The 26,276-nt window shown below is 37.7% G+C and overlaps 1 protein-coding gene across 11 annotated transcripts in view; it reads right to left on the bottom strand.

The window, feature by feature from the left end:
- dmd (dystrophin) overlaps window positions 1-26,276 on the bottom strand; it is a 256,466-nt gene that overhangs the window by 126,158 nt on the left and 104,032 nt on the right. For 10 of the 11 annotated variants that reach the window (XR_007428168.1, XM_022674758.2, XM_049469991.1 and 7 more), the window contains 2 exons: window positions 3,590-3,651; window positions 2,380-2,454 (listed from right to left, as the gene is read on the bottom strand). Coding sequence is in view for 10 of the 11 variants with exons in the window: in XM_022674758.2 (XP_022530479.2) it covers window positions 2,380-2,454; window positions 3,590-3,651 (137 nt within the window). In the remaining variant the exon portion in view is untranslated. Of the gene's footprint in view, window positions 1-2,379; window positions 2,455-3,589; window positions 3,652-18,871; window positions 19,076-26,276 lie in introns of those variants that run through there. The other variant, XM_049469997.1, reaches the window with a different exon arrangement.

The raw sequence follows: 26,276 nt of genomic DNA, 5'->3' as shown, positions 1-26,276 counted from the left end.
AAAAACATACAAAAATGCACAAGGGTGACGTTTAAATTAAGACTAAAATGTAAATTTTGGGAAATATTTACCCTTCTTTTGAAAAAAAAAATCAGACAGGTGCTATTTTAAAAAAAAATGGCTTTATCTGTTTTTCCCCAAATGAGCACTATAGCGGAGAAACGTGCCTCAATAACCACACTATTGGTTTCAGGCTTGAGTGGAATGATCTTTAGTTTTAATGGCTGTTTAAGGTGAAGGAGAAAGATGTTTTGTTATAATTCCATTATTTTAGAAACTAGATTACATTTGTTTTATTTATTTGTTTACAATAAAGTTTATTTATATCTAAAAAGAAGTACAATCCTCTAATGATTCTGACTAACCAATAATTAAGATACTGCGAATATCTTTATACAGTTTCAGTCCTGCCATTTTTTGTTTCTCTAAAAATGTTGTATTTTTAATTAAAAATAATATTTAAAAACTCGATTGTTACTTTTGTTTTATTTTACTTTTATTTTGTTTCTGAAGAAGAGAAGATATTTCATGACACTGCAGTAAATTGTGTTGTGAATATTTTAATTTATTGTTGCTGGGCGGTTTTCATGATTAAAACAGTTATTTCAAATTACTGTTTTAATGCGATTTTCAAAATGGTGTAATCAAGATTTTTTTGGGGGGTGAGTAATAGGCTTTGTGTATTTACAGTAAGCTTAGATTTACAATGTTGTAGCACAGCAGCGGTGGAGGCAGTTAACAACGCTTAGCGCTATAAATGCCACCCAACAGCATAGAGCTTAGATCGGGCCCAAAAAATCCAGCCCGAACGAGCCCGAGCCCGAACCCATGCACGTTCTGTCTAACCCGACCGGACACACACTATCATTATGAGCCCGAGCCCAATTTAAACCCCACCTTGTTTTAGTAAGTAGAATGTTAAAATTAAGCTAAACGTAGAAGAACATACCTATTATTTAGAAAAAAATGTTTATTAAGAACAGATCTCTGAAAGATTAAAACACCAACAATGAGAACATCGCAGGCTTAAAGATTGGTAAATTAGGCTACAAGAATGATGTCTGAATTACTTTCCTGTAATCTAATATAATTTAATATGATTTAAGAACATAAAATACTTTCTAAACAAACAAACTTTTTTTAATTAAGTTTAAGTACAAAAACATCTTAAAAAACAGTTTTATAACCTTATAACGTTGGACTTCAGCTGTTTAATAACAGAACGGCGGTAAAAGTAACGTGGTTATGACATGGACGATAATGCACTTAAAAAAGTCCCTAGCTTAAATTGGCACGATATTCCATAATAAAAAAAGGTCACGCACTCTAAACATTTGGTGGGACCACTTTTTGCTTTGATCTTCCATTGATGATGGTAGAGTCTGCTACTACACAAATCTTTCTCCAGCACATCCCAAAGATTCTCAATGAGGTTAAGATCTGGACTCTGTGGTGAACTCTCTCAATCCATGTGTGAAAATGATGATCTCATGCTCCCTGAATCACTCTTTCACTATTCCAGCACCATCAATCCTGATATTGTTATCTTGGAATATGCTCGTGTTCATCAGAGAAGATAAAATCCATTGATGGAATAATCTGATCTATATTCAGTATATTCAGGTAGAGTCAGCTGACCTCATTCTTTCAGCACATACTGTTACTGAACCTAAACCTGCAGAACAACTGCAGCATCACCAGATCATTTACTCACTTACATCCAGGTGGAGACTTTTATTATTTAACCCTAACTGGTGCGATGTTAATCTATTTTAGAAGGTTCAAATGATTGGCATGCATCAAGCAGAGAAAACATCTAAAGAGATTGCTGAAGCTACTAAACTCTGGTTAAGAAGTGCCCAACACATTATAATAAAGTGAGAACAGTGAAACAGAGAGTGGAAACATCTCCTGATCAGTAAGTCTGACCAAAAAACAGCTTCAGTTTCTAGGGAGCATAAAGATTGGACTCTGGATGATGGAAGGTCATGTGGTCTGATGACTCCAGATTTACATCAGTGGAAGAAGCCTGGATGCTGAAGTAATGCACCCACCATGCCTAAGGCCTACCGTACAAGCCTGTGGGGAAAGTGCTATGATCTGGGGTTGATGCTGCAGTTGTTCTGCAGGTTTAGGTTCAGTAACGTTATGTGCCCAAAGAATGAGGTCAGCTGACTCTAACTGAATATACTGAACCATCAGTTGCATTTTTTTGTTTCCCTCATTACAATCTGTATCCATTTCTATATTATTTTAAATCTATATGTCACACCTTGACCTCCTTCGCATGTGACAAAACCTTGAACCTTATACAAATAGTAGACAAGTCTATGAGTTAATCGTGTTATTGAAATTTACAAATATTTCACACGGACTCACAGCACAGAGCTTTCTGCAGACGTCGGAGCTTCATCGCTGTCCTGTATGCAGAGAACCGTACGTTGTTCAGATCCGCTGCACACAAAAAAAAACTACTGTTAAACTACAAAAAAAACTGATATTTACACCATAACTCTTAACATAAAACTTGTATCTAATAATTATTAGATCTTTTGTTGTACCCAGCTATGCATGTAGCTATGCAATTAAATAATTTCAGCAATGCACCAAAATCTAACAGAAAGTTTTTCCTGGACAGTAGATACCCCTAATTTGAATACCCTTCATATAGGAAAACATCTGTTCCGATTAGATAATAAGAAACACATTTGTCATTTCAAGAATTACAGTCTGACTATGCCAATGACAGAAAATAAGTTTTTCTGGAGATTAACAGATGTAAATTAGATGTGTATTCTACAAACCGGCAGGGTACAGGGGTCACGGTTCGGTTTGCATACATGCACGCAGAATACACGGAGCAGGCAGTCTGTATGAGACTTGTGAGACCACTGAACGTAATGTGGAACTTATCTTCAGTAGTTGTAGCAGTGTTGCTATTAGCAACTCGCTACTGACTTAGCCTGCCCTGAGAAGTTTAGCTCTGGGCAAACGGGCTGAGTATGGCGACTGAAACCAGTGCACCGGAGAGTGGAAAAGACACACAGGAGCTAGCTAGCTTCCCTCAACTGTGAGGGAATACTGTGGGTTCCCTGTAAACTACAGCAGGGCTGGAGAGCGAGTGCTGGACCCAAACCAAGACGGTGTGTCGGCGCCGCGCGGTGGTTGTAAGGTATGTTTGTGAAAACAAATTTAACATGCAGATGTAATACTGGTGGCATCATCCAGACCTACCAATAACCAGAACTAATAAAAGAGTAAACTTCAACCCAACTACTTATCCCCACTGCTTTTAAATCAGCCTCTAGATATGAAATCAGACAGGGCCCAAGCCATTACTGTAGTTTCTTTAAAGCACATTGTTTTTTTCAGTTTGGAGCCTACTGTAAAACAAAACATGGTTATAAAGAAGTTCCACTGTTATTATGAAGTTAATAAAGGTGAGGCTATACAGAATGCCCAGTCTCCTTTTTTTTTCCACCAACCGTACCGAAAATGTGCCGAACCCTTCTACCGCAGTGTGAACCGAACAGTGAATTTTCTGTAACGTTACACCTCTATTTGTAACATATTACAAATGCCCACTTGCCTAGAGATTGGTAGAGCTCAGCCATCTTTGGATGGTCCCAACATGTTGTTTGCGTCTGGTGGCTGTGGAAGTAATTGTAGAAGAGGTTAGTGATTAATTTCTAGGCATCTGTTGCAAAAAAATATATTTTCCCCCATAAACACTGGTCACTGGCGACAGATTATTAGCCACGGGAGGGATGGACCGCTGCATTTCTAAAGTAGTGGGGGCATTTAATATTTTACTAAGCATCTAACATATTTGTGGGGCATTCTCAAATGGAAGGAGCGCCAGGTCTCTTACATCCACCAGCTCTGTGAGGTCATCACTGAGGAGTGGAAGAGGATTCCAGTGCAACCTGTAAAGCTCCAGTGAAGTCCATGTCCAAGACTATTAAGGTAATGCTAAAATAATTGTGGTCACAGAAAATATTGACATTTTGGGCATAATTTGGCAATTTTCACATTTTCACAAACATGTACTCATTTGTGTTGCCAGTGGTTTAAACACTAATGGTTGTGGGTTGGGTTAATTTTGGAGGAACAGTAAATTTGCACTGTTATACAAGCTGTACACTGTGTCTACATTGTATCAAAATATTTGCAAAAATGTATACTCACTTTGTGGGATACTGTAACAGTACCCAAAATTCATGGTTTGTTACAGTAAGAAAAAAAAAACAACTAAGGTTAGTATGTAAGTAAATATTTATTTATATTGTACTTTTCTAATCAAGGCTATAAAGTGCTTCACAACCACTAAAACAAAATGATTAAACAAAATAATAAAACAACTGTAAACTAGAAAAACAACAAAACACAAAAAACAAACCAAACGCAAAAAAAAACATTTATACAGTAATAAAGTCCACAAAATAAAAAAATAAAAAATACATACAAATTATATTATTATACAAATATAAACTTTACTTAGTAACATCTTGCAGTTTAATGTCTCTGGGTGAAACTCATTGTGGTTTCTGTATTTTGTTCATGTTTTTTGATAGATTATTTTGAAAGATATTTACTGTATATTGTCCATTTGACCGGCTGCATCAAACCTGGATGTCTGTACTGTGGTGGTTTGATACAAATATACGTCATACTAGGATTAGGTGGTATCCACCTTTTTCTTACCCTCATACAATGTCAAAACATTACAGACTAAGCCAAATGCTACACTATTGGTCTCATGATAAAAAAAAGCTAATTACAGCTAATTACAGCTAATTACAGGACTTCACTTAGCTAGCATGAACAGTAACATTCTGTTCACCACAGAACACTCAAATCTGTCCGACTGAAACTCCACTTATAAACGTTTACATGAGAATGACAGAGCATCTGGAAGGACAAAATGCACAATAACAATTTATGTACAGAGACACAGAGTATCAGACCACTAACACCACAGCACCTAACAAGACAGCACTGACCGATAATGAAGGCTAACAGGATAAACGATAACAAGACAGCACAGACCGAAAATGAAGGCTAACAGGATAAACGCTAACAAGACAGCACTGACCGATAATAAAGGCTAACAGGATAAACGCTAACAAGACAGCACTGACCGATAATAAAGGCTAACAGGATAAGCGATGACAAGACAGCACTGACCGATAATAAAGGCTAACAGGATAAACGCTAACAAGACAGCACTGACCGATAATGAAGGCTAACAGGATAAACGCTAACAAGACAGCACAGACCGAAAATGAAGGCTAACAGGATAAACGCTAACAAGACAGCACAGACCGAAAATGAAGGCTAACAGGATAAACGATAAGAAGACAGCACAGATCAATCATGAAGGCTAACAGGATAAACGCTAACAAGACAGCACTGACTGATAATGAAGGCTAACAGGATAAACGCTAACAAGACAGCACTGACTGATAATAAAGGCTAACAGGATAAACGCTAACAAGACAGCACTGACTGATAATGAAGGCTAACAGGATAAACGCTAACAAGACAGCACAGACCGAAAATGAAGGCTAACAGGATAAACGCTAACAAGACAGCACTGACCGATAATAAAGGCTAACAGGATAAACGCTAACAAGACAGCACTGACTGATAATAAAGGCTAACAGGATAAACGCTAACAAGACAGCACTGACTGATAATAAAGGCTAACAGGATAAACGATGACAAGACAGCACAGACTGATAATGAAGGCTAACAGGATAAACGCTAACAAGACAGCACTGACCGATAATAAAGGCTAACAGGATAAACGATAACAAGACAGCACAGACCGATAATGAAGGCTAACAGGATAAACGCTAACAAGACAGCACTGACCGATAGGGCTGGGGCGACGCATCGACATAATCGACGTCATCGATTACAAAAATACATCGATTTGCATAACGTGCGTCGGCGCGTCGTAAACATGGCGGCGCCTGTGGAGAGCATTAGAGGTTAGATCGGGCCCAAAAATTCTAACTGGCTGTTTTCGGGCTGTTTTAATGAGCGAAATATGATCAGAATTATGTTAATTAACACGGTAACATAGAAGCATAGAACTATTATTTAATTAAAATGATTTTTAAGAACAGCTAAACACAGTTCTGCAAGTCAAACGCGGAGGAGTTCACGTGCGAGAGAGAGAGAGAGAGAGAGAGAGAGAGAGATTTGCTTGTTCTACTCACAGGTGAAGGTTCTCTTTGATCTCCTCGTGCTCATATTCTAGTCCCATTCATAATTCTGCAGCTCCCTCAGTGTTTTCTGCCGTATTTTGCGGCTAGCGCGAGCGCTTACAACTGACACCGCGGACCGCGAGGTGCCGCCGCGTTTGTGCCGAATCCGACTCTCTGCTGAATCTGACTCCCGCTTCGCGGACAGAATCGGCACAACACCCCCGCTGTAGAACTGCGGTAGTGAAAACAGCGCTTATAAATAAATTAGTTTAGTTTCACTTTCAGTTTTCGTTATTTTTTTTTAAAATAAAAATATAATTAAAAAACAGACGCCTACATCTCGGACTATTTTCTGGAGCCCGGGTCGGATTTACGGGCGGGCCTCGGGTCATGTCGGGTTCGGGCAGAGAATCTAAGCTCTAGAGAGCTTGGACTCCGGAGAGCAATCTCCAGCTACAAAAAAACGCCAGCAGGCATCTAAAGTTTGGGAGCATTTCACGCAAAAGGGCAACAATGTGGTCCTCTGCCATACGTGCAAAAGGAGCACTTGAAGCGCAAACATCCAGGAGCACTATGTCAACAGGGTCACACAGTAAGTTACCGTTTACATCAGGGTCTCCGCGGGTGTCCTTAAAAAGACTTAAGACTGTCTACCAAAGGTTTTAAACCTGCCACAGGCAGAAATTATACATTTTTGGTTTATATTTGTGCATGGCATTTCGCAGTTTCCAGAAACAGTAGCATTATTCATAAGTTCAGGTGTTTAGCTAAGCTAGCTGCCTTAAGTTATTTTAGCTAGCGCCGTCGGCGCTGCGGTGTCACACCGTTTTCTGTCACCGTCGGAATTTTGTGACCAGTGCTCACGGTTATGAGCGTTCATTGGCAAAACGGAAGCTTTCTATACCTACACCTTACCCTCAGCCCTAAACTGAACCGTTTTGGCCAGTCGGGGTAAACATTAGAAACGAACACGTTTCGAATCGGCCAGTGCACCGGTCTGCTGAGAACTACTTGCCAGTGGTCACAAAATCTAGCGGTCACAGAAAACAGTGCAACACACGGTTGTGGTGTATGGGAGCTTATCCATTTTTAGCGTTATAGATCTAAACAACGTGCTGTACATGTAAGTGATTATAAGTGTGGGGTTTGGTTTAGTAGGCTTGTGTTGTTGTTGTTGTTGTTATTATATATAAATATAGTAATTTATCGTTTGCTTTAAAACGTAAAATAATTATTTAAATATGTTTCTCAATGAATAGATTAGTCGACTAATCGAAAAAAATAATCGTTAGAATAATCGTTTAAAAAATAATCGTTAGGGACAGCCCTACTGACCGATAATAAAGGCTAACAGGATAAACGCTAACAAGACAGCACTGACTGATAATGAAGGCTAACAGGATAAACGCTAACAAGACAGCACTGACTGATAATGAAGGCTAACAGGATAAACGCTAACAAGACAGCACTGACTGATAATGAAGGCTAACAGGATAAACGCTAACAAGACAGCACTGACCGATAATGAAGGCTAACAGGATAAACGCTAACAAGACAGCACTGACCGATAATAAAGGCTAACAGGATAAACGCTAACAAGACAGCACTGACTGATAATGAAGGCTAACAGGATAAACGCTAACAAGACAGCACAGACTGATAATGAAGGCTAACAGGATAAACGCTAACAAGACAGCACTGACCGATAATGAAGGCTAACAGGATAAACGCTAACAGGACAGCACTGACCGATAATAAAGGCTAACAGGATAAACGCTAACAAGACAGCACTGACTGATAATAAAGGCTAACAGGATAAACGCTAACAAGACAGCACTGACTGATAATAAAGGCTAACAGGATAAACGATGACAAGACAGCACTGACCGATAATAAAGGCTAACAGGATAAACGCTAACAAGACAGCACTGACCGATAATGAAGGCTAACAGGATAAACGCTAACAGGACAGCACTGACCGATAATAAAGGCTAACAGGATAAACGCTAACAGGACAGCACTGACCGATAATGAAGGCTAACAGGATAAACGATAACAGGACAGCACTGACCGATAATAAAGGCTAACAGGATAAACGCTAACAGGACAGCACTGACCGATAATAAAGGCTAACAGGATAAACGCTAACAAGACAGCACTGACCGATAATGAAGGCTAACAGGATAAACGCTAACAAGACAGCACTGACTGATAATGAAGGCTAACAGGATAAACGCTAACAAGACAGCACTGACTGATAATGAAGGCTAACAGGATAAACGCTAACAGGACAGCACTGACCGATAATGAAGGCTAACAGGATAAACGCTAACAGGACAGCACTGACCGATAATAAAGGCTAACAGGATAAACGCTAACAAGACAGCACTGACCGATAATGAAGGCTAACAGGATAAACGATAACAAGACAGCACTGACCGATAATGAAGGCTAACAGGATAAACGCTAACAAGACAGCACTGACCGATAATGAAGGCTAACAGGATAAACGATAACAAGACAGCACTGACTGATAATGAAGGCTAACAGGATAAACGCTAACAAGACAGCACTGACTGATAATGAAGGCTAACAGGATAAACGCTAACAAGACAGCACTGACTGATAATAAAGGCTAACAGGATAAACGATAACAAGACAGCACTGACTGATAATGAAGGCTAACAGGATAAACGCTAACAAGACAGCACTGACTGATAATGAAGGCTAACAGGATAAACGCTAACAAGACAGCACTGACTGATAATGAAGGCTAACAGGATAAACGATAACAAGACAGCACTGACTGATAATGAAGGCTAACAGGATAAACGCTAACAAGACAGCACTGACTGATAATGAAGGCTAACAGGATAAACGCTAACAAGACAGCACTGACTGATAATGAAGGCTAACAGAGATGGAACGATCGATCGGCAGTGTATCCGTATCGACGATCGGCAGATATTCCTCTGATTTCAGCTGATCTGATTCAGTAGTTTAGGGTTAAACTGCTGTGTGTGGATTACAGGTGAAACTGCTCGCTTACAGCAGCAGCAGAAGCCCCACTCTCTTCACTCAGGCCCGGTCCACACGAGGTTTTTGTCTCTGTTTTTGGCCCTCCGTTCACATGAAAACAGAGGTTTCCGAAAACGCCTTCCAAGGTGGAGATTTTTGAAAAGTCCGCTCCAGCGGAGCCGCGTGGACGCGGAAAACAAGGTTTCTGAAAACGCTGACGTCACACTGTCTGCGCATGTCTGCTTTTTTGTTTAGCATTAGCTTAGCGATCGGGAGGGGACTCTGTTCGGCGCAACAACAGCAAACTCCGGCCGCATATTACACCCAGCTGATCCAACTAATGAACCAACTGCCCTCTCTGACCCAACAGCGCAGAATTACCCAGAACCAGCTTTAAACTCTGTAACACGTTTTACCTGAGTAGCTGAGAGCGCTGATAATGGCGTGTTTAACTGTTCTACACACTACTCTATCAGTATGAGCTTTAACACCAACACCACCCTGGATACACTGACAGACCAGCTACACCAGCAAACTCAAAATACATCATTTACTGTTACTGGAGCTCCTCATCCATCCAGTTTCCTCCCCCATCTCTGGATTTTACAGCAGGTCAGTACTGTGGGTTATAGTGATTTGTTTATAGATTCTGATTAAGTTTATTATGCAGTGAAAAAATAAGATGTTTGGTGTTTGTTTCTCGTTGTTTAAGTAATTACATTAAGCCACATTAAGATTCATCCTTATAACAGGCTTCAGTGGAAAGAAAACCCACATTTAGCATTTTTACGTTAAGTGGTTCTTCAGTTAGCTGGGTTAGCTCTGTGGTTTTGGAGTAATACTAATGCTATACTGCTGTATCACTCAGCTCTCCTCAGCCAGGGCAGAGAGTTAGTTGATAAATTAGTTGTTAGTTGGATTAGGTGTGCTGTATGTAATCAATATAAACCAGTGACCTTAATTTACCTGAGCGTGAAGCCTGAAACAGGGACAGCACCTGGATTGGTTCTGTTCTCTCTGCAGTTTGTGGATTAATAACATGTTCACATCTTAATTTAATATAACTCTCACGTTACCGAACACAGCGGCGGTAACGGTACTGAAATGCGCTGTGTGCAGTTTTTTCTGATCCTCCTGTCCGGAGGTACAGCCCTTAACGCGAACGGAAAAAAATTGGTGGGACAATTAAAAAAAATAAGTAGTTGTTACTGAGGAGTGACGAGAAAACGTCCAAATGTCTAGAGAATTTTTGAGTGGTATGGCGTTTTCTTGTAGATGAAGATATGTTTAAAAACTGAGAGAAAAACCTCAGTTTTTAAAAATATCCGGCTTCGTGTGGACGGGGCCTTAGTCAGTGCTAGAGCCCAGCCACGGGTTACAGAGGCAACTCAGCCAGTCTGGAAAGTTTTTACAGTTTTCTTTGGTTCATCTGTTTAGGAAATAAAGGTTTTAACCCCACTAACCGGATAATACAGCTCTCTACAGTTCATCTTTCAGCCCAAGCAGCTAACAGCAGCAGTTTAGAGCAGCAGTCACGGAGTCACTGCTGGGATTACATTATAAACAGGTCAGTTAGCGCGCTGCTAACCTCAGGATGTTTATAACTACGGAGTTTAGAACACACCACGGCTGCAAGGTTAGACTGTTGAAGGCTACTGAAGACTATTAAAGGCTATTAAAAGGGTTATTGGAGCAGAAATCAGTACAGGCTGGTTAGATAAGTGATTCACGTCCTCGTCCCTCACTGCGGTGAAACTGCGACTAGCGCTGTCACAGTGATGTTTATTAACGTCATTAAAACAGATTTCGTTCTTTCCAACTAATTGTGAATTTTTATTTGTGAGTTTTTTTTTTCTGTTTAACACATCTGCACACACACACTCTGCGCGTGCGTGTGTGTGTGTGTGTGTGTGTGTAGCGGCACGTCACTGCTGCATGAACTCTGCGTGCACTACAGTTAATAACCGATAGATGTCGCTGTCTGACAGATTCTGCGAGAGAGAAGCACATCGCTCTCTATGTGTTATCAACATCTGCAAACATTATCACGATTAAAAAAATTATCATACGATAAGTCGATAAGAAAGTTATCGCAACAGTTCTACTAAAAACTAATTCCTGCTACTTTCAGTCCTAAGTAGTTTGTAGAACATGTATTTTTTTATTGTTAACCACTTTTTGCAAAGTTTAAAAAAATGCTGTGTGAGCATCAGCTGCATCTCCTTTTTTGGAATAACAGTAATACCTTATTGCTGCAATGCTAAAACATTTTGAAATCTCCAAACGAGGACAGTATTTTATAATTTTGACCTATCTTACATTTCTGCTGTGTCTCGGGCCAAAAAAAAACTAGTTCATTAATTTACGTGTATTAAACTGTCTCAGAAATTAATCAAAGCCACTAAAGACGGTCTGTGCTATAAGCAGTTAGCCTGTTAGCTAACGTTATCAGTCTGTGCTGTAGTGTTAGCGATTAACCTGTTAGCTAACATTACCAGTCTTTGCTGTGGTGCTAGTGGTTAACCTGTTAGATAATGTTATCGGTGTGTGACGTGCCATTAGCAAGTTAGCCTGTTAGCTTTCTCAGACACTAGTTTATCATCAGTACTCAGAATAGCTTGTCAAAAACAGCTGTTTTGAAATGTCAGATACTCATGGATCTGTCCTAGAGATCAGCTGAGCAAGTAAGTTAGAGAAACCAACACCATGGTAAAAAAGTCTGAATTAAACAAACTGAACTGATCATTTTTCCCAGGATTTGATGATATTGTAGCCACGTAACCACAGGACTTACGCAACTTACGCAAATCACTGCCCCTCGTTAACACCCAATATCACGGTAATATTGACATGGAATGACATTATGAAAAAGTGGATACAGTTCAACCCTGATCAATAACCAAGACTAAATATATGCATATGAGAAAACCCTACAAATTATTTAGCTGATTGGCCAAGGGCGTTATTGATCTGACTATGCCTTAAAGACGATTTGCTTTAAGACCAATTTATACTTCTTTTTTGAGTCAACGTGTTGTCCACAGCGTAGCCTGCGCGAGTTCCTTACACAGCAGTGTGCGTTTATACTTCTGAGGTTTTGTTTCTGCAACTTTGCATCGCTCTACAGTTTAAACTGGGAAAGCGGGAATGTGTGTGGGTCATGATGCTTGGAGGACCAATCACAGTTGTTGTTGCTTGCATCACGCAATGTATAGTTACATTCCGGTTAGGGGTAGGGCTGGGGCGGTATTGATTTTTTATAACCGCGGTAAAAAACTAACGCATAACCGCGATATTGCGGTTAACCGCGAGACCCCAAACCACCCCCCCCCCAAAAAAAAAAAAAAAAACACCACAAATTTATTGGTAACAAATCTTTATTCTTCAAACCATACAGCCTACATACAACCTCTACATAAACCATAAATACAGCATAACAAGTGAACATATGCTGCCTGTATAATTCGTCATTGTACAGCTAACCTGTCTTTTTCCGAGCAGACTTTTTGAAGGAGGAGCTTGTCCGCCTCCCCCTTCTCCATCCATAGATCTATTTTAGGGCTGGCCCGAATAGCGGTTTTGAGCTCAGGATATTCGGCAGTAATTGGTAGCGAATATTCTAATATTCGTTTAAAAAAAAAGACGAATTAATCCACAGCAAAATTTTCCACTGACCCCCGGCCCCGAAAAAAATATATTTCTCACCCCTTTCCTCGGGCCGTTCGGGCTCAAGGCTCAAGAAGTCTGTGTTAGGCGTCTGTTTTTTTTTATTCACACTCTTCTTATTTCTCATTAAATATCTACTAGATACAGATTATATCTGTACAGTATCATTTATTTCACTTCCCTCCTGAATATTTGGAGTGCATTATGTCTCCTTATGTTGTGTAGTTATGTAGTTTTCACCCCAGAATTTCTGCTGCCTCACACCAGGCTTCGGCTGCATCGCAGGGCAGGAGCGCAGCTGCGTTACGGCTATTTCGTTTGAATTGTGCAGTGCAGAGTATTACAGATTTTGTATTTTTGCACTTGGGCTATTAGCTCAATATTAAATATTTCGTTTGTTTATAAATTATTTTATATTCTTAAACCATGTTAAATTATATTCGATTGGAGGAAATTCATTCAGACATCATTTCTTTTTTGTCCCGTTACCGTTCCGCAAAAAAATCCTTCTTTTAATCCCGCATCAGCCCGCCACATACACAGTTTTGCCGCACCTGCCCCGCGGTCCTAAATAAATTTAATAAATTACATTTAGTGCTTAAAATAAAAAAAAAAATTATTAAAACCGCGCTGAATAGTGCGGTCACGTTTCTTACCACATTACAAAACAAAAAATCGGTGTGTGTGTGCGCGTGTCGGTCCATTCTCCGCTCCTTTTTTGTGCTTAGGGTTTTTTTGTTGCGTGCATGAGAATCACTGCGTGATTATTACAATTTTCTTAACTATTTATTAATGTGCTCCCACATCCTCTGGATTGATTAAACTCCTGTTCCCGCCAATAACAATTCAGTTCTGTCTGTGCCGCAAGATATCCTGACGGGACCCGCGTCATATTATATGTTGATTAAAATGTCGTGACGTTAAGAAATCGGCTCGCAAGAGACAACCGACCAAAAAAAAGACATTAGTTCCATTTTAAAATAATAGAAACCTGTCCTTTATGTTTGACAATTTTTGTTTCACTTTACGTGTCCTTACTCATCTGAAGTTTATTTATCTGAACTGAGTTTTATATGGTTATATTTGTAGCGGTTCTGAACTCAGTTCCGCGTGCTGTGAAAGAGACAAGGCGCAGCGCATTTTACCTCAGACTTGGTCAGATAACAACATTTCAGTAAAGATGGTGGTTATAGTTTTATATCATTGCTTTGCTGTTTGAACTACACTTCAACCAACCTTACTATTTTTACCAAGACTGAGGCGCAATGCCGCGCGTTCTCCGCGGTGCTCACGCAGAACAGCCAGCAGCCAGACAATGAATTAATATATTTTACTTTCTCAAAATGTGACCACGGAACACCTTACATGGCTCTATGGTTTACCTTGAGGTGGGTGAATTAGTTTGATGTGTTGGCGAGAGGTGCAGACACCACTTTCCGGCAAATCTTGCAGATGATTCTCTTCTGTTCTGAGTCTTTTTCTTCCTTTTTTCTCAACTTACTGAGCCTGCCCTGTAGCTTCCATTTCCGAGCCAATATTAGTGCTGCTAATCTTCACTCTCTTCAGCAGCATCAATGGAGACGAAGTGAGCAGGAGACTCCAGAGCTGTTCTGACCTCAATGAGTACCACGCACCGCGTTTTGCTTAACCCATTCGCTGCCGCGCCAGTGCAGCGGCAGCACAGATAAATAACAAAAAATTTTATATTCGATATTATGAATTTTGAGATCGTTTGACACCAATATCTATCGCGATCAAAATATATTTGATATATTGCACAGCCCTATAGTGTAGGACTTACACTTGACATATTAATACTGAATTCACCACAGTTGTGCTTATATGGAGCATTTTACTACCGCTCAAAACGCAGTCAATCAGATTTGACAGCCATAAAAAAATGCGGTAATGACGGTAATGAGCTCATCACCGCGGTGACGTCCCATAACCGCGGTATTGCGGTAATAAAATTATCGTCACAGCCCTAGTTAGGGGTGTCACAATTTCAATATTTCTCGAGCATCGAAGTCAAAAAGAGGATCGACGATGCCTCCCGCAAATGGTGCAGCACACTGTAGCTCAAAGAGCAGCTCTTTCTCCAGAGAATGTGGACATTCTCATCTTCTTAAAGAAAAACTTGAAGATATACAAATAACAGTTGTTTTGTCTAGCCTCAAATATGTTAATAGTTTTGGTACCTTAAGGAGCATCTTTCTCTCAGATAAAGTTAATAATATATCTTTATTAAAGAAAAAAACTTCTCATTCTCAGGGACCGAAAAATCTTAAAGTCTTATTTTTCATGTTTAACTGTTATAGTAGGATAGAGTTCAATTTGTTAAGGCTCTAATTGTTCTATTATTTTGTACATGACTGTCCCTGTATTTTTTTTATTTATTTTGTTATGTTGCACATTGCTGTTTTAATAGTGCACACTGCTGCTACCAAAAAAAAAACACTAGATGGCATTACAAATATATCTAAATAAATTATTTAAATGTAACCATTAGTGCCTAATGTGGTGTATTACAGATCACTTGTATCACTTTGCATCACTTATATCAAGCCCACCTTTTGAAATAAGATATTGTAAATTTGATGAATTAAACCAATGACTGAACATAGACTAATCTAAAACTGGCATAGACCTCTCTGCTGTAAAAAAAAGAAAAAAGAAAATCGAATCAAATTGAATCGTGACCCTACAATCGGAAAGAAATTTGAATCGAGGATTTAGAGTCGTGACACCCCTAATTCCTGTTGAGGTGCTTGTCAGGCTATGGCATATTCTACATGAGGAAATATCAAGACCACCTGGGAAACCCTAAAGACCCTTAGAACTACTACCCTAATGAATAGAAAATTAGATGCGTCACATTTGTTACACTTAGTTCTGCTGTACATTTAGTTCTGCGGTGCATTTAATGTTAAATGGTTGTGCAAATGTTGACATTTTAAGTTGAATCAACATAATGTCCACAAACTTCTGCCTTTTTAATTAGCATCTTATATTTCATCACCATACAATAAAAAAACGGTTGGATGGAGGGATGAAAAAGTGGTTTTACTTCCATTTTTCCTGTTTTACTGCTTTTTAATTTGGCACCAATTATTCACTATACCTGGGGGAATGTTTATGTTCTATAAGTGTTACTGTTTTAGTGTTTTTGAGATCAGATGTTTGATCAGATTGGTAGTGGTGGGTAACTTTCTTTATACTCAGCTTTACTACAGTGATGTAAGTTTATTGTTCATTGTTTTTCCAGTTTGAGCTACTTGTAGTAATTAAAGCTTTTTGTTTATAGTTGTATAGTTACTATATATTGAGATATATATTGAGAGAGAGGAAAGAAATTGTTTATTTTTTATCGGCATACGTGTTTTTTCCCCTCTTCCATACAATTTTAAGCATTGCGAATGTGAGCTATGGTTAAATGAACGCGGTTGAAACAATGTTGTCATATCAATATTGATTCACTTTTTAAAATCAACATCAAATCCAACGTTGGGTTCAACCATAACATTAACGTTGAAATGCCGGCTGGGTATGTTTTAGTGCAAGATTGCAATGAAAAACATGCTTATTACATAAATCTAAATATTCCTAACTCTTCTCTTCAACTGATTTCCATTATTTAGTATTACGTTTAAAAACTAAAATAAATTCACTAAATCCAAGGTAGCAAACTAGAAAAATAAATAAATTTTATACCCTAAATACATCAATCCTCTCACTGTAATGGTCAACAGGCAGAATACGGGTAAGGCTTTTTTGATTTACATAAAAAAATGTGCCAACAAAATTATTGCGCGAGTGCCCAAATTGGGTCATTGAGGTCTATCAGCATGAGAATTATTACAGACTCCAACAGGCTTATTCAGATGCTGGTGAAAACTGTCATTATCTGGAACAGAGATGTTCGGGCTGGTAGAAAAATGTCTGTCTGTCTGTCTATTCCCTGAATCTGGCTGACTGCCATTACACATTCTTTCAGATTCCCAACAATTACCCTGGTCACCTCATACACACAGCAGGTTTAGAGGTGACTGGCTGAAAAACTGAAAAAGAAATCTTTGGAAAAAATAAATATGACCAGAAAGTTTTGGAAATAGAAATTTGGAATAGAAATCTACAAATCTTTGTGTTTCAATTTATCGATGGGGAAATATCTAAAATATGTCATCTCAGAGTTAATTCAGTAATTTAGCCCAACACAATAAAGCTCTTAGGATCTGACACACATTTTATTTTTGAAGATTGTGTGTCATATAATCTGATTCGTAGAGCTCCGAGTGGTCCAGCGGAATAAGGAACTGCCACTGCTGGTTCGATTCCTGTTTATATAGCTTGCCATCGGCTAACGGAGCTCTAAGAGAGCACAATTTGCATTTTTTGGGTGGGTAGATGGCACTCTCTCCCCACATTACTCCAAAGGGTGATGTCTGCAGCATGAGGCGTCTGTGAGCTGATGTATCGGAACGAAGTCCGCCTTCCTCTGAGTGCACTGTGATGCCACTGGGCAATGCTGCGTTAGCAGCAGTTCGAAAAGAGGCTGACTTCACATGTATCGGAGGAGGCATGTGCTAGTCTTCACCCTCCTGGTGTTGGGGCATCACTAGTGATGGGGGAAGTCCGAATTAGTGCGTTGGGTGATTGTCTAAATTGGGAAGAAAATGGGATAAAAATTTGAACTAAAATTATATTAAACACCTACTATATAACATGAATTCTGATTATAGTTTTAGTTTATTTTTGTTCTATTTTGTCCATGTCTGCACTGATGTTTAAGAATCGTATGGTCATGAACATTTTCCTTGAAGGCATGTTAAATCATGAAAAAAATCATGGAAATGTACTGTATAATGTGGATGAACATTGTTAAAACACTGTATGGTGTTATAACAGCCTGCGCACGCTAAGCTAGAGGTCCTGTATAGGACAGCTGTGCATGCTAATCATGGCCGTGTGCCAAGTCTCCCACTAAGATCCCAATACCTGCAGCAGTCTGAAGGCCTTAGAAAACAGGAAGGAAGCAGAGTAATAATGTGGGCTCGTGCAGAAATGGTGTTGTAGCTGTGCGGAGCTGGTGATAATAAATGAGTAGGTTACACACCGCAGCTCATCGAGCTCATACTAGGCTGCTAATTCAGTGTAACGCTGGGACTGATTCAGCCGGAGCCGGTGTTGTGTCGGGTTCTGCTACACTGTCAAACCGTGATACCCTAGTGTTTCATGTTTAACTGTAAAAACAAATATTTTTTTAACAAACATGCTTTTGTAGTTGTATTATCTGGATAAACATATATAGGGCAATATAGGTAGTTAAAAACATTTAAAAAAAAACATTGCACCTGGACCCATCACAATCATCGTTTTATATATATATATACATATATATATATAAACGCTGATTGTACAATGTACAATGAAAAAAAAAACTAAATTATCAGGAAAAAACAGCTTTAACCCATGTCCAGAAAGTAAAAACGCATCCCAGGGTTTTGTACCAACTGCCAGGACGGGCCACATGCTGCGGCAGACCCGCTTAGACAGTTGGTACAAAACCCTGGGATGGATTTTTACTTTCTGGACCTGGGTTACCCACTTCTAGGAAAAAAACACATGAAAACAGTAAAAATTAGAGTAAAGGTTTGCGCATGCGCAGAGCCGCTAAGTAGCACATATCAATGGGTAGCACAACTTGACAGAACACCGGGCTGATACTAAAACACTGAGTGTGGCGGTTCGTCGCATAAAGACCCACAGCAGCACCTGAACCCCGGGCGGTCCGGAGCGCTGGAATGTGGAGTAAAGACCCCGCGGTGTGTTTTCTGTAGCAGGGAGAGGAGAGCGGAGAGGAGGAGGCACCTGCGGGGCTCCTGCTAGCGGAGCTAACCAACCCAACACCGCGGTCAACTCCAACAGCAGCGTCCTCTGATTTTTCTAGTAGAAATCTCCTGCATCGCACTTACTTCCTCAGCTGCTCCCTCATCGTCCCCGATACACAGTCTGTCCCAGCGGGGTCCTGTAATCCGAGAGCGCGGTGTTGTGGCGAGTCACTGCCCTGATGTTCCTCTCCTCCGCGGGGAAAACGCATCAGATTTCCCTGCAGTCTCCCCACGAGAGCTGCTCAGACGAGGCGGAGCTACTCAGAATTCCCTTCCCCCAAAAACCTCCAGTGAGGAGCGTAGCGGTGCAGCCAGCTCTCACCCACAGCACGATTCACAGCGCTGATAGATCAGCTACAGCAAATAAACCCGCAGCTCACACCGTAAAATCTCCCCACAGTCTCCCAGCGCTGTTCTCTCACTATCACACCATTTGCTTCATTATTAACTGGATTGCTAAGTCATTATTTTAAGACGTTAAGTCGTTATTTTAAGACGTTAAGTCGTTATTTTGACAGACTAAGCCTTATTTTGAGATGCTAAATCATTATTTTAAGACGCTAAGTCGAACACCTATAAAAACTATATATATATATATATATATATATATATATATATATATATATATATATTAGGGATGCAAAGGTTCCCGGTATTTTATCAAAGCGTTCGGTTCGGCCTGTTCGGTTCGATACACCCGGACGGCGGTATTTCGGTGCCGCACAACAGAGCGAACGCTCTCCCGCTGTAAAGCGAGTGTAGGTGGGTGCAGTGAGTGCACCTCACACCGTGAAGATCATTTAAGGGAAGAGTAAAGTTATTTTATTCTCTATTCTGTTTATTGTTTATGTAAAAACTAGGTTTGCAACACTGAATATTAATCAAGCAATTAACCATCATTTACACTGGATAGGGCCTCATTTACAATGCCGCTGAGCATTTACAGTTTAAAAGGTATAACATTTTTTTTTTTTTAATTAGAAATAAAAACTGACTTTTACAATAGACGAATAAAATATATATGTAAAATAGGAAAAAAATTAATCTTATGAAGAAAAATTAATAGTAGTGAAAATAAAGTAAAATAATAAGAAATTATAAAATTAATATTAATAAATTAAGAACATGGGAATCAATGGGGAAAAAAATAATATATATATATATAATATAATTATTTATATAAACTATTTTGATAAATAAAATAATACAAATAAATAAAATGAAAAAAAAAATAAGATATATAAAACAAAATCATTAAAAAAACAAATTTAAAACAATCACAGGCTTTCTGAATAAAAAGCCTGATAATAATAAAAGTTTCAGTTTCAATTAGTTTTAGTTTCAAAACATGGAAACGTCTCACCAAAACCTCAACCTATTATTTATATTTGACAATATTTGATTAACTTTTTCGCACTCAAACTGAGTTTTATATTATTTGTAGCATCGCACTGAATTCGGCTCCGCACTGCGAAATAGAGCGAGAGGCGCAGCGCATTTTGCCTGATGTCTCTCCTGGTTATATGACAGTGTTTATATTGAGTTTTATATCATGGTTTTGCTGTTTAAATTACACTTGATCCGACATTATTTATAAAAATTTTTTAAGAAAACAGAGGCAATTCTGCAAGCGCTGCCAAACTCCGCTACGAGTGCCTGCAGCTTTTTAGAGCACTGGATGAGATTTTAGTTAATTAATGAATATATTTTATATTTTAATAAATTTGCCCTGGTGATAAGAAACCAATGCTAACATATATCTTTACATAAAAATAAAAGTGAATTTCAGTTTAATAATAGCAAAGTGAAATAAAATAAATTTATGTTCAGTCAAAGTTCTTTTCTCTCTAGATTTTTTATTTCTAAAACTCCAGCATTTGAGTGAAAATAAGCATCTGTTTAAATTCTCAAACAGCAGAAAGGTCTAAATCTGCATTATTAAGTTACAGTTATTTAGTCTGTGTACCGAACATCAATATAAATCCTTATAACTCTCAGAAATAAATATAACTAATACTAACTTAAAGTTACAGTGCAGATTAAGTATATTAGATTTAATAGTTGATTGTTTTTTTCAATATTACTTCTCTTGGCGTGTCTCTCAACAAACATGCAACAACCAATCAGACTTTTTTCTGATTTTCCCAGGAGCAGCTCTGAAGGCAAACGCTGAAGATTTGAGGGTAAATTTAACAAAACTTTCTCAGCTGCCTGATCATGGCGAGTGAGCGTGAAATGGAGAAAATGACATTTGAAGAGGCGCCGTCATCTTATAAATCTGCTGTTTGGGACCATTTTGGCTTCAGATTTGAGTTTGATAATCAAAGCTAAAGACAGTCAGCAGATAAAGCACAGTGTGATATCAGTTGCCTGTTTTTGACTAATGGTGAGAATAAGTTTTCCTTATTGATTTGAATTCTACCGCTTCAACACCACATATACTAATACTGAGGGATTAATGAATGAAAAGCAGTACAGCTGTTTATTAACAATGTAAATGTACAATATGTCATTAAATGTAATTTTATATGCACAATGTTCCATCACTTATTTTCTCCAGTTAGTGTAATTCATTCATTTCATAAGTAGGAAATATCTTAAATAGAGGAGTAGCCTCCTACTTTAAGGAAAACTCGGCATTAGCCTGGCCGGAACTAATTTTACACAGTAAAATGTATATTCTAATTATTTAATATATAATAAACACATAAAATTAATATATTTTTTATAAAAGGTCTTTTTAAAAGGCAGATGTTCCAGTGAGATTTTAAATGACTTTCTCTGGCTTGTGTTGAGATTCTGTTGAGAAATCTTCTGCAGTCTTCACCTCACTGACCCCAGCTTTCGTCTGGCTAGAGAGTCCGGTTAGTTTGTGCAGGTTCCAGGTTTGTTCGGAATTTAAAAAATCTTTTACATTTTTTGAATACAGTTTAAAAGCATTTTCTGACAGATTCTCTATCTACTATAACTGTATGTCTGTAAACCCAACCATGAGATACTTGGTAGTAGACGTTTATGGATGGCGTCAAATTAGGGTCAAATGTTTAAAGAACCAAAAGTATAATCCATAACCACAAAATTTTATTTTGAAAACGATAGGACTATTGATATCAAGAATTTTAAAATCATGTTTCTAAACAGAATTTAATGTTGATTGGGGAGTTTAATATTCAGTTTTGTGTTTTAGCTTCATAAGAAATTTGTTTGATCTTTCAGTATTTTTTTGCTTAGCTGGGCTGTAATAGAACTTAAGTTTGATTAATATGATAAATTTAATGAATGCCAGTTATCCCCACCTACTACCAGAGCTTGATTTTGTATTTTACAAAAATAAACACGAGTTTATTATGTTCGTTAGTGTTCATTGTTTATATTTTGTATACAATTTTGTATTTTACAATAATAAACATAAAAAACATTTTCAGACAAGCTAAAAATAATAATAAAAATTAACTTATGTTCATTATTGTAAAATACAAAATTGTACACAAAATATAAACAATAAACATAGGAGTTGCTCTTCAAACAAGGTAAAAATAATTTTAAAAAAAGCAGCTCATGTTTATTTTTGTAAAATACAAAATTGAATACAAAATAAAGCTAGGGTAGTAGGTGGGAATAACTAACTGTATAATATAAATGAAACTTTAATAGGTTGTATCAAGAAATCAGCTCGGGCCAGACTATTTCCAGGTATTTCTTTAAGTAGAAGACTAAAACTCTTTATCTGTTGTGTATTTGTTTTGGCCCAAGATGAAAAAGTCCTTCAAAATCACACTGGAACATTGGCTTTATATTTATTTTTTGGTGCATTTTGACTTTGTATGCCATGTTACTAATTAATTTTACAGAGTAAAATCAGCTTGGGTCAGGCTAATTCTAGGTTTTTCTTAAAGTAGGTGACTAGAACTCTTCATCTAATGTGTATTTGTTCTGGCCCAAGAGAAATATAATGCGGGTTTCCCTTAAAGAAGGAGGCTATTTCTCTATTTAAGATATTTCCTACTTAGGAAATGAATGAATTACACTTACACAGCAAAACTGGATAAAATAAATTATGGAATATTGTGTATATAATATTACATTTAAAGACACATTGTATATTCACAGCTGTACTGCTTTCCTTCATTCTATCTGCTTCAGTGTTGATCTGTGAGGTGTTTAATATAAAATGAGGAACGCTCCCTTTAGTTCTCATTGCTTTAATGAAGCGGGAGCTGCGAATATCAACTTCAGCCTCGTGTGCTAAAATCACTATTACAAACTGTACAGCGGGCAGGACTTTCATTGTTTTTTACTTTAACCAGACATGGATATACTTTAGAGTAGTCAGAGGGGAAATGAGTTTTAGTGGGAGCCGTGATGCTCTTGAATGTATCCCGTCCAGGAGGGAAAAAAAACACTGCCCACCCACACTAAAAACTAATTGGCTGATTCACAGAGTCTTTGCATAGAACAAGCCAATCAGAACCCTCTCTGCATGGACTTCATGAATATGCACATGAGGAGAGTGCCTTTCTCTCTCTCTCTCTCACACAGGCAATAAGCCTTTTTCACGCAAGGAGGAGGGGTCAAGTTCTGGACGAGGTGATGGGTAAGCCTATTTCCGTTTAGGATGGATAGGATTATTATTCCTCTTTTTTTTTCGGACGATGTTGCTGAATTAGCGCCTTAGCTCTGTGATTACTTAACCTTCTAACATTTAAGCCTTCATTACACTGTTTGTTTATCTTATTGTTAAATAAAGCATATCATTTATCATACTAATATAGGTGCCTGCATTATTGTTTAGGATTTTGTGTGTTTAGTGTCCAATGTAGTAGCTAAGGAGATCCGTGTACGGGCTAGGTGCTACCGGTGTTGTGTCGAGTTACCCATATATACGCTTCCTACAACCACATGGACTTATTTTTTCGTTTTATGTCATCCTTTGTCTGAGTGATACAAAAATGTAAAATAGCAATAATAAGCATTAAAAATATTAAATATGTTTATCTAATCACATCTATTACCTTACCTTTACTTTTTGATGCAGTGAGTTAGTTAGCTAGCTTATCTAATTATCCTGTTGGAAGCATATTTATAAAAGTTTGCTTATTTTTGTATTTTTAAATACATATTAATTTGAAATATACATAAGGGTAGCACAACCGGACATAACACCGGTCCTTAAAGAAAAGACGAGGCTGAAGTTCTTAAGTGCTTCGTAAGTGAGGAACCACACAAGATATTGCATGGAGCGGTTCTGCTGGCTCGCGGTCACAGCACTGCAGTTCGCTAAACCATTTAAATTTCCCCAAATAGATTTACTACTTATTAATACACTCTGATGCTCTGCTGAGTTTTATAAAATCCACCAACACACCTTTTTAACAGCCGCTTGTGGTCATGGATGTTTCCTAGTCACATATGGATAAACAGAAATTTAAGTTTTAGAAAAATACACGTATGAAGCTAAACATACTATTTATCTTATTCTACTTTAACAAAAAGGTTCACCTAAGGTTGTGACCCACAAACCCAAAAGCAAAAATTGAATTATATATATATATATATATATATATATATATATATATATATATATATATATATATATATATATATATATATAATCTCAGAAAAGGCTGTTCTTTGTTTTTTAAATTAGAGGACAGTAGTAATGCTGCAAAAACTGTTATTTTAAGATCCTAAGTCGTTATTTTGAGATGCTAAGCCATTATTTAAGGATGCTAAGTCGTTATTCTGAGATGCTAAGCTGTTATTTTAAGATGCTAAATCATAATTTTAAGATGCTAAGTTGTTATTTTATATATGTTTTGCTGAAAGACACTTATTTTAGACAGCCCAGGCTTATTTAAATGCTCTCTGTACACACTTATCTGCATGTTATTTAACAGAAAGTTGTTAGTGTATTCCTCTGTAACTGAAATGGTGTTGAGCTGTATTGTCCTTGACCTAACAGTGATGAGAGGTGGTACATCAGAGCCTGATAGAGAATATGGGCCCTTATCAAATAATTTAGTGTAAGTGAAGTTAATCCTCAAATAAATATTTGTGATTTTTTTTTTTATTTTTAGATGTGTGATCTGACTCACTGATCTGCCAAGTGCAATTATGGCCAAATATATTTCCCCTCTTCTCTTCCTTCAAACATGAACTACTTATCCCAGAAATTGATTGCAGTTACAAGTGCTTTTGGTATTTACATTTATTTCTTTCAAGTGCACTTGCACACTAAAAAGAAAAAAAAAAGAAAGTCAGACAGAACTCCAGAAAAGGGTCAGACTGCTTCGGGTTGTATTTGTGGTGAGTAGCAGGTGCTGGCAGTGTTTCTGGGAGAAGTGGTTCACTTTCTAAAAGAAGTGCAGAACCTCTGAGAACATTGCCCATGGCTATGTGTACTATAGTAAAAAATCAAAAGCAAAGAAAACTGCTTGGCTTCTTTCCTTGATCAGGTTTTATATATTCTCATGGGTTATCCTGTAATAAATTTGCCAGTTTGTTGACTGAAGTGTGTAGTGACTTTAACACTCTTTATACTGTAATAACTACTGTTTGATGTTACAGGACCCTGAAGATGTAAACTGGACTAGTTTTAATGGCAGTCATTGTATGTTCTAAAGGATACTGGAATTTTTTCACATCACAGAAAGATTTTGCCATGTCCTGTTTGGCTTGATCTACACATTAAATCTAAGATATCCCAACATATCTCACAAAGTTCAGCACCTTAAACCAGAAATTGCTGTTCTTTAGTGAAATAAGTGTCAATATTTTACACTAACTTTCATTAAAAGTTAAAAAGGTTTTCATTTTCATTGGTTTGTGCATAAGTATATTTTGTTGTCACTACACAAAAAACATTCCACCTTGTCTTTTGAGTTAAGTTATGTAAACATTTTGCATAAAAAACATCTGCAAAACTGTATTATGTGTATCTGTTTTTAAAATAAAAAAGAAAGGCACACATACTCATTTAAAACAACCTAGAAAATAAACAAAACATGGGGTTTTTAGGTTTTACTCTTTTTTTTTGCTTCTGTCCCTAAAATGCTCTTTTTATTCAATGTAATGCGAGATTCATGTTTCAAATTGCTCCTAGTGCAGCTGTTTTTTACACCACTTGCTTTTCAAGTGTTACACTTTCAACATCTGATATGATTGATAATAATTTTGATTTGATTAATGATGATTTTTTTAGTTTTATTATTTAAATGAATCAAAAGTGATCTTTAAATTGTCAGGTAGAGAAAAAAACTGTTTGAGAAAGCTGATAACAGAAGCTGATAACTGCATAGATGTACACTCACTGACAAAAGAAAAAGCACCAAGATGGAAGTTGTTAGAATGAGATAAAGCTTTATGTGTATTAATGTAGCAATGATATACTAAAAAAAGAGAGGATGAATAAGTTAATTGGGAATTGTACAAGTGTTGTACAAAACTGTACAGTTGCATTTAGCCAGGATATAAGATTAAATACAGTTGG

The sequence above is a fragment of the Astyanax mexicanus genome, chromosome 21 (genome assembly GCF_023375975.1).
Source record: "Astyanax mexicanus isolate ESR-SI-001 chromosome 21, AstMex3_surface, whole genome shotgun sequence".
NCBI lineage: Eukaryota > Metazoa > Chordata > Actinopteri > Characiformes > Acestrorhamphidae > Astyanax > Astyanax mexicanus.
Note: the sequence above shows the minus strand (reverse complement) of the source record. Positions and strands in the feature narration are given on the sequence as shown.